The sequence below is a fragment of the Gopherus evgoodei genome, chromosome 1, assembly GCF_007399415.2.
Source record: "Gopherus evgoodei ecotype Sinaloan lineage chromosome 1, rGopEvg1_v1.p, whole genome shotgun sequence".
In the NCBI taxonomy this organism is placed as follows: Eukaryota; Metazoa; Chordata; order Testudines; family Testudinidae; genus Gopherus; species Gopherus evgoodei.
Genome location: NC_044322.1, coordinates 239,674,923 through 239,695,150, shown reverse-complemented (window position 1 = coordinate 239,695,150; position 20,228 = coordinate 239,674,923). Strand labels below are relative to the sequence as shown.

At 40.6% G+C, this 20,228-nt stretch overlaps 2 protein-coding genes across 13 annotated transcripts in view; both read left to right on the top strand.

The window, feature by feature from the left end:
• PPFIBP1 (PPFIA binding protein 1) overlaps positions 1-13,066 on the top strand; it is a 187,336-nt gene extending 174,270 nt beyond the window's left edge. For all 12 annotated transcript variants that reach the window (XM_030540631.1, XM_030540705.1, XM_030540698.1 and 9 more), the window contains 6 exons: positions 4,898-5,020; positions 6,386-6,511; positions 7,631-7,819; positions 9,140-9,319; positions 9,658-9,723; positions 11,106-13,066. In XM_030540631.1, coding sequence (XP_030396491.1) covers positions 4,898-5,020; positions 6,386-6,511; positions 7,631-7,819; positions 9,140-9,319; positions 9,658-9,723; positions 11,106-11,192 — 771 coding nt within the window. In that variant the 3' untranslated portion in view covers positions 11,193-13,066. The remainder of the gene's footprint in view (positions 1-4,897; positions 5,021-6,385; positions 6,512-7,630; positions 7,820-9,139; positions 9,320-9,657; positions 9,724-11,105) is intronic.
• A 4,890-nt stretch (positions 13,067-17,956) lies between these two features.
• On the top strand, positions 17,957-20,228 carry REP15 (RAB15 effector protein). Its single transcript, XM_030553359.1, has one exon. It carries the CDS (start codon positions 18,175-18,177, stop codon positions 18,874-18,876), a length of 702 nt encoding a protein of 233 aa, XP_030409219.1. The 5' UTR covers positions 17,957-18,174; the 3' UTR covers positions 18,877-20,228.

Below are 20,228 nucleotides of genomic sequence, written 5' to 3'. Positions count from 1 at the left end.
CCCCAATAATACTACCTATGTGACTTTTTCACAGGTTACCGCTAATATGGAACATTTTATGGACCAAGTTTTCAAAGATAGTATTGTAAGGTATACTTGCAAAATATACCCACGTATCTCCATTGTGCCTGAACATTTGAGAATTATGTGTATAAATGTGTATGTGAAAATAAGGTAACCCCATGCCTATTTATTTTGCACACAGTATAGCATGATTTTCAAATGGAAGTGTAGTACTTGTAGACACAATTGGTTTGTGTAAATTTTATAGTCACAGCATCCATCTACCTACTGAAAATTGGGCCTTTGTTCAAATTCATATTAACTAATTCAAGTAGATGAACTTAATTCTTCTCTCTAAGAAGTTTAATATTAAATGTTCAATATATTGTTACTGTTCATTTGGGTGACTAGGGTAGGAAAATCAGAGCAAGTTCCTTTAATCTTTAAATCAGAATTTTTCTTTAAAATTTATTCTAAATAATTAAGAGTAAGTTCAATATAATTAGGTGGTATTTTTTAAATGTGTCAGACCAACTTTTGACCTCGTTCCACCACCTTAAAATAGCATGGGTGAAATAGGCTCAGAGTGTTTTGTTTGAAGGCAGGTAAGACATAATGCAACTGAGAGGCAAGATTCTGTTCTTTGAATGGAAACTGAGGGTCTCATACAGTATGGTCTTTTTTTAAAAAAAAAAAGAAAAAAGAAAAAAAATTGGTCATGAAAGTGTTTGCTAATCTCCTGTGCCATGAACGTGCTAAATGTTACCATCTCATGCCAAGATATTGTTTGTATATACTTTGTGCATTCTATACACTAGCACAGAGGAGAAGACTAAGATCTTCCCATATTAACTTACTCACGGTGCAGCCACTGAGCTACTAAAGAGCTCAACATGTTCCGTTTTGGACATTGGTAAATAATGGTGATTGTACATGCTGCTGGGTTTGCGTTTTCAAATTCATATGAACCATTGCAGAGGAAAAAGACATGCATGCAATGAAATTCACTCCTGTGCAGAGGTTCAGCACAATATCTGTGCCCCACGTAAGCCCTAAGTGCGGAGAGAAGTGAGGTACGGCTAGATTTACAGAGGATTTAAGGCACTTAAAGATGCAGAGAGGTACCTAATGGGATTTTCAAAAGCAGTGAAGCAGGTTAGGTGCCGAATTCCCCATTGAAATTAATAAGGGCTTTGCACCCTTACTCATATACATGCTTCTGTCAATCCCACTAGGCACCTAGCTGCATCTTTAGGTGCCCAAATACCTTTAGAACTCTGGGCCAATGTGAACTGGGGAGGGGATTTTACCCAGTGTGAGTTAGCTGACGGAAGCCTCATGACAAATTCTGAAAAAATATGCGAAGTATTCTGTTGCTTACATAGCATGTTTTTCTTAATTTGCTTCCCAATTTTTTGTGTGTGTTTGGGACATTAATATAAAAAAGGGTACGTGCTTTTAAGACCTGATTTGCTCCTTCTATTTAAGCCTCTCTTGAAAGCATAGGGCCAGCAGGCCCATGGAAGGCTGTGGTCAATTCAGCGGTGACTTAAAGAGTGGCGTAAACTACATGGGGGCTGCAAGCTGATTGTAAAGAAGTATAGTCTGCACCATTTGGCATTTAAAACCAGTGTAATTTCCATGTAAAGAAAAAGGAGAGGTGTGTAGGAGGAACTGTATCTTCCTAATAGTTGCTTTTTCTGTGGCACTTCCCCCTTTAATTTTAGATCCATTGCTATGTTTTTAGGCAAAATCCTAACCATGCTCAGTGACCTAATGAATTGTAATAACTAAGTTTACCCTAAATCATTAACTGGAAATAGAGATGTCTGCAAAGTTGAAATGAAACCATATGAAACTTACCTTGTTCAAATGCAAACAAAAAATTCAGACGACATTCATGATAAAATTCACTAAAGCTGGTAAAACATGTGAGTGAGCCTGAGTTAACCTGACCAGATTTGGGAGGGGATTATATTTTAAACCATATAAGTATCTTCATTTTGTATGACTTTGACATGAAACCAGGTGAAACTAAGCAATTTTAATTAAGTTTCATGTTTCTTTTTGGACTAGTTTGAACCTGCAAATCAAAGCAACATTTTTTCAGGTTCTAAGTAGGTTTTGTAGAAAACCCTACAGAGTGAAACTAACAAAAATATATGCATAAACCTCTGAGAAGTGAACTACTGGATTTTCCATGGAATTTTCTTATTATAGTTCCCTGAACATATAGGTGGTTAGAATGGAAGTTAGAGCATAAGCTGAATTGTAGTATTAGTTTGATATAAATAGCACTAAAAGATGGGAAGCCAGATTCCCTCTCAAATAAGTATGTCTAAATCCATTGAAGGCAGTAGAGCTGCATCTATTTATACCACCAATGAATCAAACATTGTGATTTAGACTTTGAGACTTTAAACTAAATAAGCGTTGCGTCATGGCACAGTTCTGGTTGAATGTGCAGCTTTAACTTAGACATCTCCAGATTTTGAGTTCTTAACTGTGCAATAATGCAAAAATATTACAATAATGTAGCTTTTGCATTTAATATTTTATATTTGTAATGTAATTTAGGATCTGTCGGATTGAAATGTGGCATGCAAATGTAAAGATCTCTTTTCCTGATGTGTGAAACTTCTGAGGTTAGATGCTGAAGTGAAAACAGATGTAGAAAAGCCAAGTTTGATCTTTCACACTAAATAGATTACAAATTTATAGGTAAATCTGGGTCTGCCACTGAATAATTGCCGCAAACATCTCTACACCTGAAAAATAAACAGGATTTAAAATCTGGGTGTATCCCTGTGCACCAAATGATTCAGAAGGTGGACATGTTTGATATGTACTTGGGCAAATGAAAATGTATCATTTCTTTGCTCCGGAAGTAGTAATAAAAAGTTTTAGCTGTATCTAGGTTTGAAAAAATACGGAATTTGAGCTGATGTGAGGGGAAGCTGCATAGAGTCAAAGCTATGTGAGTGCATGTAGTCTGCTATTGTAGCTGCAGAGTGACTTTAAAACTTTAGTTTATTTGTCATTGCAATTAAAGTGTATATCAAAACCATAATGAAGAGACAGCACAACCTCCTTCCAACTGTGCAACTGATCACATGCAGGAAGGACTGTATTGTATTTGAAAGGACGTGACCTACTGTCTTTTTTTCCTTCACCTTTCTGATGAGATGCCCCCACAAAAGTATTTTACGAAGTATGAATTCAGAGCACATGTGAAAGGTGCCAAACTGATAGTTCTGAAGAGTGAAATCTTTTGTTTCCTCACCAAATAGTGAGCATGTGCCTCAACCCTGACCTGGAGGTGAGATTGTAGCACAGCCTCATCCCAGTCAGTTCTTCATGTCTCTGTGAGATTGATCATAGGATGTCACTTTTGATGGTAGTGTAAAAAGAGTCTCTGGGGCACTTCCCTGGTGGAGCTGGGCCCCTCACCAGGCCCAGTTTCCACCGCAGGGTTGGCCTAGTATAGTCCCCAGTCTCTTAGGGACATCTACATGGCATAAAAGCCCCACAGTACAGCCGCACCTGGCCTAGGTCAGCTGACTTGGGCTGTGGGCTAAAAACTGCTGCATAGACGTTCAGGCTTGGGCTGGAGCTTGAGTTTTGGGACCTTCCACCCTCGCAGGGTCCCCTGAGCCTGAACATCGATTCAGCCATTTCTCAGCCCCCCAAGCCCAAGTCAGCAGCTGACCCAGGCCAGCCATGGGTTGTTTATCCCCATGTAGACATATCCGTAGCCCTGGTAGTGGCCCCACCCTTGTGGGCCTGCTTACTTTACTTCTGGCTGGGGGGAAAGGCAAAAGTTCCAGTCAGCACAAACCAATCCCCTCTTGGGGTCAATAGCAAGGTGAAAAAGATCAGTGGCATCACCTTATGTCGGGGGTGCCTGGGTAGCAGCTTTTCTGGAGTCCTTGTGGCTGGGTAGCTCAGTCAGCCCCTCCTTGTCGGGTTTGCTGGACTCCTCGCACAGCCGGGAAGCTTCTGGTACGAGGGTTCCTCTGGCTATTCCATTGCTCTCTAGTTGCTCCCTTCTCAGGGTTTCCCCCTTGCTGACTGCAGCTTCCCTCTTTTAAAGCCTTCCTCCCTACCATGCATAATTGACAGGGACAGGGCTACTTTAGCCCCCGGAGCCTCCCAAGCCCTGTCAGTGCGGGGTTTATGCACCTGTCACAGGTGGGTTTCATGATTTAGTTCAACTCACTTTGTAGGTTCCTACAGCCACCAAACCATTTCAAGTAGAGCCCTCAACAGTCTTTGTAGAGTAGCATTTTTCCTCTCTAGTGTGCTAGTGGTCAACGCCTGTTGTCAGTCACCTGACCATCCAGTTCCTTATCAGAAGCTCCTGAAAAACATTTATCAGCTACAGTAGGTGTGAGGCCAGCATGACTATTTCTTTGTTTTACTATAAGAGCTGCCTCTCTTTTCACGGGGACGCTCACTTTTTCATATAAGCACTGTGGCTGGATTTTTTTCAATTTTTTTTTCCACATGAAAGCTTGTGTCTAGGTTGGATTAAAATTTTAAAATGAGCTTGATATTCTGTGTTCAGAAAGTTATGCTGTTGCTGGTTGCATTGGTGATGACAGGTTATGTCACTCTCTCTCCTAATCATTCTGCAGAATCCTTTCCACTAACTTCTGTGCATGAAGGAAGTTACACAACAGCTGGTAGAAAGAATTCTGGGAAATCTAGGGGGAGGCAAGGCAATTTTTTTTTTTAATCCTTAAAAATTACTGTAAGGAGGAGCTATCCCAGCATTTCTTAGATGTGGCACTGTAGGCAGACACCTACATCTATCTTTTCGGGGCCTATGTTATAGATTCCAAAAATAAATGGGTGTGTTTGTGTGTTTTCACCCATTTTTTATTTTTCACAGGATGATTTGCTGTCCTTGAAAGTTGTTAGTGTCCTTCACCATCTTAGCATTAAAAGAGCCATCCAGGTCCTGAGAATAAATAACTTTGAACCCAACTGTCTGCGTAGGAGGCCGTCTGATGAGGTAACAAGTTTTAAGTGAAGGCTAAATCATGGAGAGTATAATCCACTGGTTTTCCTTACAAGTGATTCTTGCTCTACCCACCCCTAGCCTTGACTGCTGCCTGTCCCTTATCTTTTCCCTTCCTTCAACTTTCATGTTGAGCCTTACCTATCTGGCCCCTTTTCTTTCCCTTACCCCAGCCTGTTGAGTCAGTTCCTCTTGTCTAATCTCCCCTCTCGCTCTTTAATTAATGACTGTTTCTGGAATATATTCTGTGTTGTGCAATTTTAAGGATGGAAGTGGAATCTATTAATTGTCTTGAATTAAGTGCACGGTTCTCGGTAAAGCCTTGTTAAGTCTTTATGAAATCTGTAGTTTTCTTAATATTTACCTTCTAAAATGGGTTGAACCTTTTAATCAACTATTATCTTGAGCTACCACTCTAGCTGTATTTGTCTTACAGGCAGCTTGCTCTTAAGAGGGAATTATGAAACTAAGATACGGCCATCAGAACTGTGGTTTCAGATGCACCACATTTTTCTCTAAAGGATGCCCAGTATAGCAGTTCTTTGGAGATAATGGATTCTTACATATGCTGGTGTAAATTGAAGTCACTCCACTAAAGTTAACGGTGGTGTAAAACTGGTGTAAGCGACAGCAGAATCAGGCTTTTTGCCTGCATGGACACAGCTCACATAATTTTACTGCACTTGCTGAATGAGAGTTTGGGGTGAGGGAGTTAGAATGTTGACCTCCAACCAAGATAACCAATCCAGATGTATATGCATGGATCAGATCAATATTTCTTCAAGAATCTTGCAGCTATATACAAAATCCAAGTTCTGAACTGGTGTCCTGGTTACAATGAACTGTTTCAAATGACAACGCCTTGTCTAAAAGCTTCCGACAAGTTCTCATAATGTTCACAGAAGCATGAGGTAGCTTTCTTTATTCCACCACCCAACAGCCGTATCACCAGCCTGTTCAACACATTAATAAATAAAAATACCACACTCGAAGGTGAGGATGCTGAACAAGAGACAGCAGCCAGGGAGCATGGGAGCATGAAGAAGAAAAGCTGTTCAACTTGTCAGGCACTTTTAGAGTGCCTCCTAGTACAGCATCTCTTATGAAGACATGGGCTAGACCCATAAAATTTAGATCTGATTTGAAATTTCCCAATATTTGGGTGGGGGTGGGGGGTGTCTGGGATTTTGGTCTAGGTCTTCTCTAGTCTGATAGAATAAAATGCCGCAGGGTACCAATAAAAAAGAAAAATGTTATGCATTTGAGAGTGGAAAGTTGGTTAAAGTGAAGGGCAGAGAAGGAATTGAATTAAAGCTGGAACTAAGAAATCTTCATGACTGTGACTATTCCTGTTTACAGAACAACATCACCCCATCAGAGGTTACTCAGTGGACCAATCACCGTGTAATGGAGTGGTTACGCTCAGTTGACCTAGCAGAATATGCACCTAATTTGAGAGGGAGTGGTGTACATGGTGGACTTATGGTAAGGGTTTAGTGTTTCGCTTACAAGAAAGTCCAGATAATATTTTAATACTGTATATGGCTAAAATCAAGTGTAACTATGTGTTGCCTTCTTAGCAGTGTCCCTTTTTACTTCAGTCTATCCAAATGGGCAATCATCTTTAGTAAGCTTCTTGTTGTAAGGAACCTTTATAAACACTGATGCGCTGGCCATTTAGGTAACAAAGTTTCTGTACATCTAAATTTTCCCTTGCGTTCTCTTTCAGGCAAGGCATTCTCTACTCCTTACCCTAAACTGTTTGATAGTGTTGCTGTGTGCTGGTAAACAGCTAGATGTGCCTCTGTAGTGGGCGAGTATTTTGATTCCTGTGTATAGTTTGTGCATCAGTTTGTAAATTTCTTTGGGATCGTTCTGGATTTCAGGCACTGTCATTAGTAGAAATCTTCTTCGTATAGAGATAGTAATCTCTGTTGGCTCAGATATCACAATCAAGAGCGCCATCTGACTAACTAGGGTGACAGATCAGATTCTTGTACAAAAACTGATTATAGAAAGCAGAACATTCCTGTGCTGTTTGAGAAACACCACACACAGAACACTTCCTCTGTATGCCTCGTCACTTTCCATTATCGTTGTTGTTAAGCTTAAATAAAGTTTCCAGCATTAAAACCAAGATGAAAATTGCAAACTAGCATACCATTATCAGTTTCTGACAGGATCTCTCAAGTGCTCACTCTCTCTATTTGTCCAATCAGAGTAACATTTAAAAAGAAAGAAAGACGGGGGGGTGGAAATATCTTTTACCATAAATGAAGGCATATTTTAAACACAAAATGGTGGGTCAGTCTTACTTTCCCTTGTTTACTGGTTTGTTACCACTGAGAACTCTGAAAAACCACAGGAATAAGCCTTTCTAAACCCAATTGTGCAGGAGGTCACATTAGATGATCATGATGGTCCCTTCTGACCTTAAAGTCTGTGAGTCTAACTCTTTTTTCTTCTCTTTTATAGTGCATTTCACCTAAAAATGGCTTATGCAACCCAAAAGATGCCCATAAAGTCTGGCATGGCCGCTGGCATCCTCAAGACCTAATCCAAGGGTATTGATTTCAGTTTGACTTTCTGTGGTTTGTTTCATAGGTCTTGGAACCTCGTTTTAATGTGGAAACCATGGCACAGTTGCTGAACATCCCACCAAACAAGACACTGCTGAGACGCCATTTGGCAACCCATTTCAATTTACTGGTTGGTCAGGATGCCCAGCATCAAAAGCGTGAAGCCATGGAATCTCCAGACTATGTCCTTTTAACTGCTACTGCCAAAGTGAAGGTAGGTCAATGCTTATTACTGTCCAGTGTTTGCGTGTGTACATTTTAAGCAGCAGTTAAATTGCCACTTTGCCAGACATGTGGTAGTATTATAAGTGTTCAAGGTACTGTTCACTGACGCTCTGTGGGCAGAAGGGAGGAAAGCTAACTCAGTTAGTAGAGCATCACATTTTTAATCTGACAGCCCAAGATTCAAGTTCCTGCTCAGTTGAAGTGCTTTTTAGAGCAGGAGGATGATCAGTGTTGAAGATGCTAGACTGAGTTAGGAGTTCTGTAGGACCCTACCAAATTCACAAGCATGAAAAACGCATCACTGACCATGATATCTGGTCTCTCCTGTGAAATTTGGTCTTTTGTGTAGTTACCCTATACAATACAGATTTCACCAAGCAGACCAGCGTTTCTCAAACAGGGGGTCCCGCCCCAAAAGGGGGTCACAGGGAATCGCAAAGTTATTTTAGGTGCTACTACCACCTTTACTTTTGTGCTGCCTTCAGAGCTGGGTATACAGAGAGTGGCGGCTGTTGGCCAGGCACCCAGCTCTGAAAGCAGCGCCCCACCAACAGCAGCACAAAAGTAAGGATGGCAATACCGTGCCATGCTATCCTTACTTCCCAGTCAGCAGCCGTCGCTCTCTACCTGCCCAGCTCTGAAGGCAGCAGCAGCACCACCACCAGCTGCGCAGGAGTAAGGATGGCAATACCATGCTCCCCTCCCCCGCCCCCTCCCCCCCAAAAAACCTTGTGACCCCATCACCTTTGGGTCAGGACCTCTGCAGTTACACCACCATGAAATTTGAGATTTAAATATCTGAAACCATGAAATTTTAAAATCCTATGACTGTGAAATTGACCAAAATGGACTATGAATTTGGTAGGGCCTTAGAGATCTTGAATCAGTTCCTGGCTCTGCTACAGGCTTTTTGTGTGACCTTGTGTGATGTCTCTGTGCTTTAGTTTCCCAGTAGTAAATGAAGATAATGCCTCCTTTCTTCTGCCTTTTGCCCTGTCCCTTTATATTTGTAAGCTGTTTGGGACAGAGACAGTCTCTTACTGTGTGTGTGTTCAGTATTTAACACAATGGGACTCTGGGAATCTCTGGGTGCTACTGTTACACAAATAAGAAGAAGAATGAGGATCTGTTTCTTCCTGGTTTTGGTTGTAGTGAAATTTGAAATATTCAGGCTAATGTGTTTAGGATCTGAGCATCTATTAGTTGCTTGCAGTTAATTACCTGATGGAAGGATAACAGCTTAATTAAATCCAGGCTCAGTAAATTACCGAGTTCCTGATTTTATGACAGTTTTTTCCAACTTTTTAAGCCAAAAAAGCTTGCCTTCAGCAATTTTGGAAGTCTGAGGAAGAAGAAGCAGGATGATGTGGAAGAGTATGTGTGCCCGATGGAACTGGGACAGGCATCTGGAAGTGGGTCTAAGAAAGGATTTAAGGCTGGCTTGGATATCCGAGTGTATGATGATGACGATTTGGATAGACTGGAGCAGGTGAACTAGCTTTTGCTGTTTAAATTCAGCGATGGTGCTGTTGGATTTGAATGGCATACCCAGTGTTGTTTATCTTGGCTTGTTTAACTCCTTGTCACCAGCAGCCATGGAAGACCATGATACTGCCAAAAAAATATGGTTCCTGACACAAGTCCAAAGGAACTACTTATGCACAGAATTTGGACCTTAATTTGGCACAAGCTAGCTTTTCCACAACACCAAAACTTACTCCCCCACAATTGGCATAATGTAGAATGTTTGTTGTTTGATGCACTTACTGAATCACCACCACAAATGACTATAAATTATTTTTTTTCCCTGTGACCTGTTTCTTGTAGATGGAAGATTCAGAAGGGACAGTGAGGCAAATAGGAGCATTCTCTGAAGGCATCAACAACTTGACAGTAAGCCTTAAGATACTGCCAGTAGAACTAAAGCGTCCATGTTTTGAATATGGCCCAAAACCTTAGACAACCTCCTATACTAAGAAATGTTCCAAAGTATTGCCAAGCACAACTCTGCTTCACTCTTTTTAGCAGACCATCTGTGTTTGGGAGCTGATTCATTTTTTTTTCTTTCCAGTCCTTTGGGTGGTTGCTTTGGGCAGGTTTCAGTCTATTGCAGAACTTGGTGAAAGTTAGTTTTTATATTGTGAAACTCCGTCTATCCTTAAGTAGACTGAAAGTCCAGAATTATTGTGGAAATCAGAGTTCTGCTTATCTGTCATGGTTATTTTTAGTAAAAGTCATGGACAGATCATGGGCAGTAAACAAAAAATTCACAGGAGCTGTGACCTCTCTGCGACTTTACTAAAAATAACCGGGGGAGGTGAGGGCAGGGCTAAGTAGGGGTGGAGGAATGACAGCTCGAGTCCCATGTGGGAGGGACTGACAGGCCGAGCTGGCAGGGGGGACACAGGCGCAGCTCTGGCAGCCACAGTGGGGGGGCGCAGCTATGGGGGGGGGCACACAGCCTCCACTCCAGAGCTGGCTGCAGGGCAGGGGCACAGAGTCCTGACTGCAACCCCAGCCGCAAGTGCATAGCCTGGCCACAGGGGGAGGGGCACATGGCTCTGGGAAGCCGTGAGGGGTCCCACCGCCAGCCCCGGCTTCATCTGCTGACAGCTGACAGCTGAAGCTGAAGAAGTCACAGAGGTCCGGTAAAGTCACAGAATCCGTGACTGCTGTGACCTCTGTGACTAAATCATAGCCTTAGTTATAGTGAACCTCCACAAAGAATTCCCATGCGTGGGTTGAGTTGGGTTGGTTTTCTGTAAAATCAGGGGCTCCAGCCTGAACCCAAATCTGGTCTTTTTGCACCACACTGCAAAGGGGCTAGACAACAGCCAGATACTGTAGCTGAAGGTTCCCCTGGTGGGAAGGAGTCCCCTGTGTGTGTAGAGCCTCCAGTATCTGGCTGCTGCGTCGCCACTGGTGCAGGAGTAATCCTGCTGGGGAAGAAGGATGTGGGCACTATGCTCTGGCAATCCTTGGCTGGTCAATGACCCTTTATGTGCGGAGGCAGCCAGGCACACCGTAGAGCAGTCTTGGGACTGCTCTACATTATGCCAAGGACCAAAACAGCTTTAGGATCAGGGAGCTGCAAATGATCCTCTACTGTCATCTCCACCCAGCATACACTGGATGCAGAAGAGAACTGAGGTGAATATCTTCACCACAGAGGATTCACTAGAGTTGCATTGCATTTTATTTTCCTGAGACGACACAATTCTGAGTTCTTAATTTTGTCAGGGTCAGTGTTAATTCTTCCTTTGTTTCCTTTGCAGCACATGTTAAAAGAAGATGAAATGTTTAAAGACTTTGCTACTTGCTCTCCTAGCGCCAGTATAACAGATGAAGATTCAAATGTGTGACAGTAACTGCCGAATACCAATAAAGAATTCAATTTCTTATATGCTAGGATCATCATCGTTATATGTGATGGGCAGCAGATCATGTACATTACATTGCTCTTGCTTCTGTTTGTTAGAAGTGATATTTTGGGGTGGATAAGGAGAAAAGGTGCCTATTCTAAAGTTGCCATAAAAGATAAACCAACCAGACACTGGTGAGTGGTAGTATAATTGTTTTTACTATATTTAATGTACAAACCTGTGACATATATTCCAAAGCATTGCATTTACAATTTGCTACCATAATGCTCTTTATGTTCATGTAGTGAAATGTACTGTTTCAAAATAATATGAAACATATAACTTGTAAATAACCTGCGTTCGCATTCAGTGTGGCTTTCAGCTGAAAAAAAGATATCACTCATGTCCTATTTTAATAGATTTGTCCAAAGTAAATACCAGTTCTTTCTTTTAGTATCGATGGTAAGCCTCCAGGTCCCACTGCCCTACACAAAACTCAAGGTAACTCTTGACTGTTGCTGTCTTATTTTTATACTATTTTATATAAAAAAAAATTATATGAAGTGCATGTAAAGCAGAAGTTTTATTTTGTGACATAAAGTGGTGAAAGGTTCAATTGTTTTTTAAAGGGATGATCCCAGTTTGCAAACCAGCTGGTTACTGGAAAAGTCGTACTGACCTTTGAACTGTTTGCTTCCTTTCGTTTTTAATGTTTGCTAAGTGTTGTCAACATTTTTAGGTTTGGGATGAAGCTATTGCGAAATGTAGATCTGTGTGGATCACATTTCTGAATCTGTAATATCTGAAATTTCTCTTCTTTTCTTTTTTCCTCCAGCAGCAGCTATTAACATTAAAATAAGGTTTTAATGGTTTTAAAAATATTCTGGAAAATTCACAGCTTGAAATTGAGGAATGCTCAGTGTGGAGAAGGATATTCCAAAAGGATGGCTTGTATAGTTGCAAAAGTTATATAGAGAAACATATAGGAAATGTATAATTTCTCGGCATTAAACCTACAGTAGGGTTTTGCCTCAAGAATAAGTCCAATACCAAAACACACGTTGCCTAATTCTTATGCCTCTGTAAAGCACAGCTCCTTTCTGCTTTGAAATAATCAGGTTTCTAAAATTCTAACTAGCCACTGAAAATCTTTTGTCAGACGTTCTATAGAACATGATATTTCTTACCAAAAAATGCTAGCTCTTTGTCTGTTAAAATGATGATTCTTAAGGTATTGAATGTTGCATGTATTGTAGCACAATGGCATGATGCTTCATTATTTGTGAAGAAAAACTACAGCTAGATTAAGTACCTTACCATGTTGTGTGCTTTAACAGACAGGTTTCATCATGCTTTTCATCATAGTTCTTGTTACAAGCATTGGGAAGGACGCTGTTCTAGACAAGTTGCTTATTACAGTCTAAACAGTGTTAGGTTTATGGCAATTTCAGTACATCTGATGTATTATTACAGAAGTTGGGAAGGCAACAGAGATTTTATCAAGTTTTTTAACATGGGCTTCTACAATTTGCTGGGAGGGATTTAAGACTTTTTCTGATATTTAGCAGTATAACGGTATATGCTGTTACCAATCTGTTTTTTTAAAGGATGGGCAGCCTCAATTTATATTTATTTATAACTACAATAAATTCAATAGAACCAGTTACATTATGCATTACATTGAACTCTGTCATTCATTCCTTACTAGCTAGAGCCAGGCAAATAATTCATAATGAATTATTTATTCATTATTCAAAATTATTTTAGGAATAATTTCTGCAAATAATTCTTGGTCAATACCAAGGGTTCTCAAACTGGGGGTCATGAGCTGATTACCTGGGGGGGTCATGAGCCGTCAGCCTCCACCCCAAACCCCACTTTGCGTCCAGCATTTACAATGGTGTTAAATATAAATGTTTTTTAATATATAAGGGGGGGTCACACTCAGAGGCTTGCTATGTGAAAGAGGTCCCCAGTAAAAGCAGTTTGAGAGCCACTGGTCTATGGCTTGTTCATCAGCAATTTCTTGTGGTGATTTGATATCTGAGCTGTTTTGATTGGACAGGTAGGTCACGTGGTAAGCGTCTGTTCCCTGACTGGCTAAGTGTAACACTAGGAATAAGGTCTCCAGTGTGAATACTTGTGAATTTGAAGTTTGCTTTCTGTGAATATTCTGCAGCATAATTACCATTTGTTTTGAAGTAGTGCCCAGCCAGGGATCCAGGTCCTGTTGTGCTAGGCACCGCACAAACACAAGAAGACATGGGCCCCTGCCCTTAGGAACCAATAGTTGCTTAAAATTCACTTGTTTGCAAACTCTCTTGGAAGTGAACACAATAGTTAAAATAGTCACAGAAAGAGATCCCAAGGGGATTATAAACATAAATATTGAAACAAATATTCACAGAAAGCTGTTTTGTTTCCCCCATCCAGCCCTATCAATAAGCCTATTGAGAGCTTTAGATGTTCACTTGTTTTTAATGTAATGTAAATAGAAGTCTATTCAAAATCATTCTTTTCAGTGGTTTACTGGTTGGAAAAAGCCCAACCTATGCAAGCTACCTATCATCTGAACGTTGATTATTTTATGGAGAGAGTAATATAAATGTTAAAATAAAGTTAGGAAGTTAAAAAAAGAAACATACACTTCTGATGATACTTTACATTTTGTGTGTAAAGAGGGCAACATAAACTAATATGTATTGCTGTGTAAAAGCAAATAAAGTCTGTTGGAAAATACCAGATATTTCTGGGCTTCTGCATTTTTTTAAATAATATCTCAATTGTCTGTCGTTTTTATAGTTTCAATTGACCTTAAAATACTTTTAAAACTTATTTTCTGGAAATAACCTTGTCATTTTAAAAAAAAAAAAAAAGCCAAGCAGAATTCCAGTGGTTATGTTTATTCATCCATCCATTTATAAAGTTCTGTTAGAAATCAAAGAGCTGGCTAGCCTGAGAAGTCTCATGTTTAATTTCTGAAAGACCTAAACCAGCCCAGCTTGATGGCAACAATGTCATGAAAAAGCTCTGTTCCTGGGTTGTTCAATAATGATCTCTCAAAGCCACGTTAGTTGACCCATTCATTGATCTCCTGATACCGTGCCATAGTGGATTTGCACTGTGAAAAGTGAAATGATGATATTTTGGCACTCATGCAAACTGTGCAAACAGTAGTTAAGCTTTGCAAAATCCTGTTATGAAGTTGGGAAACAGAGGCATGGATAAGTTAAGTGACTTGCCCAAGGTCACACGGGTAGTCTGTGGCAGGGCAGGGAATATAGAACCATGATTCCCAGTCCTGTGCTTTAAGCGCAAGACCAGCCTTTCTCAGGAAATGGGGGAGAATGAACAACTGGAAGCTAGAATACATTAAATAAAACTTTTCTGTATGTTTATTACAATGATGAGCAGAAGGGGACCTTTGTATATGGAGATCGTATCCAAAACAAACCCTACAAAAGTGATTTTACCTCCCTTAATATTCTACTGTTGCGAATAGCCCACTTCCAATTTAATTGAATTCTCTCATTAGCACTGACTCCCTGCTTGGTAAGGTAACTCATATCTTTTCATGTACTATGTATCTATACCTGTCTATTGTGTTTTTCACTCCGTGCATTTAGCCCACAAAAGCTTATGCCCAAATAAATTTGTTAGTCTCTAAGGTGCCACAAGGACTCCTTGTTGTTTTTGCTGATACAGACTAACATGACTAGCACTCTGAAAAGCTCATTCCTCCAGACATATCAGGTCCTCAGCTGGCGCTGTGTATCTTGACGGGCATCTTCATAGCATTATACAAAGTTTTTGCCCTCTGTATGTTAATCCGTTTGCTGCGACACAGTGTTCACATTTACTTGTAAGCATCAACCACAATTGCACTTTTGCTTTTGCTCTGATTACAACGGATCACTGGCTCTTTTTGAATCAATGCCTTAATGGGTTTCGTATTTAGTGAGAGTTGCATGTTGATTTTTAAAACAGTATATGTACTTCTGTGGCGGGGGCAGGAAACTACTATAGGCGCGAAGAAGGGGCATGCATTCAAATACGTTTGAGTATCGCTGCCCTAATGGCTCCAGGTGCTGTATCTTTGTGCATACCAGCTAACCACAAAGCTCCTGTTTCTAAATTGACGGGAGTAAACATCTTAATATTTTTTTTCTTTCCAAAGAGCTTTGAGTGTATCTTGTTATGATAGGACTTGTTTATTCCTTGCAATGTAGAACTAAAAATTTAGGGAGACAGATACCACATAACTTGCAGTGATTGGAAAAATATTTTCTGTGTGTAATTTAGATGTACATCTCTTCAAATCTTGAAACGAATATGATCTTGAGAGATGGGGAGGAATACTTCAAAGGGGAACTGCAAAGCTTTTCAAAGCAAATGAAGCAAAACCTCTTCTATTTCCAAATCGGTAAAAGATCGTGTTCTCAGATTAGGGAAATCCTCTGCTTTGTGTTACATCCTCTGAAGAGGAGCCATCCAAAATTGTTGGCAAGCAAATAAGATAACTGATTTCTAGGCTCTTTTAACATCTCTTGTAATTTCTGAGTCTCTGCAGGCCCCTGATTCTGCTACTGATTGGCATATTAAACAGTTGAGTTCTTTTAATCATAAAGATTGGCCACTGGGGACAGCTGAAGATTAGGGAATCATCTGCTTAGATGTGAATAGTTGAATCTGTGGGTGCAGATTTGTTTCCGTAAAGAGAAAGCACAGAAGAGAGAGATGACACCACAAAAAGAAATGTTCGGCCTGCCAACAAATAAGGAGAGAGCGAAGATTGAGTGAGGGTCACTGAAGCAGTGGCCAACATGGAAGGAGAACTGTGAGCTTCAAAACACTAATGTAGAAAGGAAGAGAAATTAATCAGTGATATTAAAGGTTACAACTCGATTAAAAAGAGCAAGACCAGAGATGTGTCCCTTAATCTTAGCTCTGAAGAAGTTGTTAGTGACCTTCATGAGGGCAGTTTTTGTGGAGTGGAGAGGGGCTGAAGTAGCTCAGGGTGAGATTGGAGGAGAAGAAGCCTAACCAGTAGAGAGTAGATAACACGCACAAGGATTTGCAAGAGAGAGGGGAGGAGAAAGATAAATAGTTGGTAAATCCTGTGCATTTGACATAGGATTTTTTTTTTAGGTTGGGGGAAGAGACACAAGCATGCCTGTAGGCTGCTGGAAAACAGCCAGAAGGCAATGAGTGGGAGGATGGGAAGTATGATGAGGGTTGAGAGATTAAAGGCAGAGAGTAGAAGGAAGATCTCCTCATCAATGACTGCTATCAAAGAAGGAATGGAGATGAGAAGGAATAAAGTTCTTACAGAACAGTGTTAATTTTATTTTTGGAAATATTGATGAGATCCTGTGCAGAGGAAGTGGTTTCACTGAAGAATTGAGGTTTGGAAGTAGCAGAACTAAAACTGGCCTGGGTTCATCCATGCAAATACTATTAAGATGGCATGCATCTGACCATCATGTTTAGCGAATCCAAAAAGAGAGAGAAGGGGGATGGATTTTGTAAGACTGGGAAAGCTTGTTTATATTAACTGTGTTATATATTCATAAAAGGTGCTGTATTGAACAGCCCTAGTGTCTGGGGTTCTGCAGAAAAGGACCTAGGGGTTTACAGTGGATGAGTAGCTGGATATGAGTCAACAGTGTGCCCTTGTTGCCTGTGAGCTGTATAAGTAGGGGCGTTGCCAGGAGATCGACGGACATGATCATTCCCCTCTATTTGACATTGGTGAGGCCTCATCTGGAGTACTGTGTCCAGTTTTGGGCCCCACACTACCAGAAGGATGTGGAAAAATTGGAAAGAGTCCAGCGGAGGGCAACAAAAATTATTAGGCGGCTGGAGCACATGACTTGAGGAGAGGCTGAGGGAACTGGGATTGTTTAGTCTGCAGAAGAGAAGAATGAAGGGGGATTTGATAGCTGCTTTCAACTACCTGAAAGGGGGTTCCAAAGAGGATGGATCTAGACTGTTCTCAGTGGTAGCAGATGACAGAACAAAGAGTAATGGTCTCAAGTTGCAGTGGGAGAGATTTAGGTTGGATATTAGGAAAAACTTTTTCACTAGGAGGGTGGTGGTGAACTGTAATGAGTTACCTAGGGAGGTGGTGGAATCTCCTTAGAGGTTTTTAAGGTCAGGCTTGACAAAGCCCTGGCTGGGATAATTTAGTTGGGGATTGGTCCTGCTTTGAGCAGGGGGTTGGACTAGATGACCTGCTGAGGTCCCTTCCAACCTGATATTCTGTGATTCTAAGACTAGGACAACACAGGCAGTCAGGAACAGTGTGAACTTCCGCACTTTGTCATGCCAATGTGCCCCCATCCCTGACTTGCAAGGCATTTCTCTGGGGCAAGTGGATAACTTAGCTTCCATTCTTTCCTTGTCCTTTCTCCTGGATGCTAGTTATTGCTAGCAAATTTTGCAAAATGGACAAGTGTCCACTAAGAAATCACCTGAGACCACCCACTCAATTCACACAGCCCACTGAATAGCTGTCAGATGGCAATGAAGTTCGGTCTCTGCTGTCCTGAGCTGAATTTGAACCAGTGTTCTCAATGTGAAATGCTCCATATTCCCATGAACCACCCAGTCTCCCTAGAACGGCTTCTTTGTAGTGGCTTAAGTTAAACAACTAGTGCTGGAATTAATGATAAAAGGTGTAAAGTCTGAGTAACGCACACCAAAGAACTGATACTTGGTGTGAAAGCTATCCAACCTGTTCAGCTGGTTTCTGGTATTGAGCTGGATGAGAGCACGCCCAGAAATCTGCCTTTCCGGAACTGTGACCCGTTTGTACAGCATAGCTCTGCTGTTGGTGTGACTTTTTTCTGGAAAGCAGTGGGTGAACATTGTGCATATTTAAAGGCATGACTTAACCCAGTGACCACGCAGCTTTCACTGAGAGGAAAAAGAATCTACCCCAGAGCATTCTGCATGTGGGAATATCTTTTTTGCAGAGAAAATGGGCCAGAAATTATCACAGGAACATAACGAGAAGAACAAGGCTGACATTCTCATTATAAACGAGGTGTTCAGCCAAGGAGTGGTCCATGCATCTCAAAAGCTGAAAGAATACCTTGGATTTGAAGATCCTCAGAGCAAATTCCGCCCAGCCATGGATACTTTAAATGAGATCTTTTTGGTTAACTTCATCGGTTTCTGTATTGAAAAAGGAGTGGAGGAGCGTATCATGACCAGCAAGATGACAAAGCAACAGTCTTTGCTGCTTGGGATTGACTGGATCTGGACTTTATCTGGAGCCGACAAACAAATCAATCTTCAGATTGCCGTGCAGTCTTTGCAGATGACTGAGCTCCTCCACGATGAAACTGGGCCCAGCAAGGAAGCTGCGTTAGCAGGCCAGCCTTTCAAAAACAAAAGCAGGTTTGAGAAGCTGGAAGAGTTCTGCACACTAGTGGGACAAGACTGCCTGGGCCTCTTTATAATGTTTGGAGTGCCAGGGAAGCCTAAGGATATCAGAGGAGTCATGCTAGACAGCATCAACAAGGAGAAACGAAAAAATCACCTGTCAAGCGAGAATGCTCTAAGGCAATTCGTCTTGAACACGGATAGCTTCCTCTCCACAAAAGAAATGCTTGAAAACTGCCTCTGTAAGAAGAACGGGCTCAAGGAGGTGGGCAAGGTGTACATTAACTTTCTTTAAACTCCTGGTTAATGGTAAAAGGGCTGTTTAGCCTATCACCAAAGAATATCCAGTACTGGTCTTTCGATCATCTAGTTACTTAGTCCAGGCAGTTGATTTTTATAGGACCCAAGATGATTAACTCTAATTTTTAAATCAATACTATATGCATTCCAGAAAATGTTTGTGCCAGAGGCTTAATTTTAAAAATATTCTGTTCTTCAAAACTTTAATACTCAACACCCAAACCTTTGAAAGATCTTTTTAAAGAGTTGAGTTTACTACATTTACCTAGAGAGTGGGGGCACTTCTTAAACAGAAAGTTGCTATAAAGACCATATATTTTTTTTAATTTGGAATGAGAGAGAAGGGCAATGATGCTATGATTTTATAATGCTGAGTGTAAAATCTAAGTTGTTTAATTATTGCATTATTCATCCTGCTTTGGCATGGATATAGATTGAATGATTGCAAGAAGCTTTCCTATATGTAACTGTTTTCACTAGTAAATAGTACTCTGTTAATCATTTATTATTGTATTGCTGTAATGCCTAGAAGTCCCAAATAAAATTGGAATCATACCTTATAGAAAACACCTAGTAAGAGACAAAATCCAAGCCCCCAAAATCACTAAATAGACGAGGCAGACAAAGTAGGGGGAGGTAGGATTGAAAGAAAGTATCACTATTTGGTTAAAGGAAAGTGATCTTGCAGAGTATTTTAAAGACTACAAATAGGGGTGAAATCCTGGCTTGAGTGAAGTCCATGGGAGTTTTGCCATGGACTTCAATGGCAATAGAATTTCACGCTGTCTTGTACTTGAAGTTAAATCCCCCATGTATTACATATGCTCTCTCTGTGCTTTTAAGAGGTACAATTATTTCACAGAGATTTATTCTTTTCAACATTTTAGGATTTAGTCATGCTCCATCGTCAGTCACATTCTTCCTTTCCCACCCTTCTCCCTGCCTAATCTCTAGTTAGCAACATGTGAGTTTCAGGTTGTATAATCCCAAATACTTTTCTTTAAAGGGAAAGCAAGTAGTGATTATGTGTATAAGGAGAATTACAAATTCACTGTGTGGTCACAAATTAAATGACTTTGGTTACTTGCAGGTGATACTTTAAACCAGCTTACACCTTGAAGAGACTTTACATTTTATACGTGTGGATATTTAATTTTTGGGATATGCAGCTCCTTTTCACAAACCTTTTTCATATTTTTCTACTTTAAGTTGTATAGTCAAATTTCTATTTTAAATGTTATTCAACAAAATCAAACACATAAGTGAGAATCAATGAGCTGTACCATATTTTACTGAATTTGCAACCTATGTGGTAATGAAAATGGAGATATTACGGCCTGATGTAAC

What these genes read in the sequence shown, in the direction of transcription:
- REP15 (XM_030553359.1), top strand. Translation starts at nt 18,175, where the DNA reads ATGGGCCAGAAATTATCACAGGAACATAACGAGAAGAACAAGGCTGAC.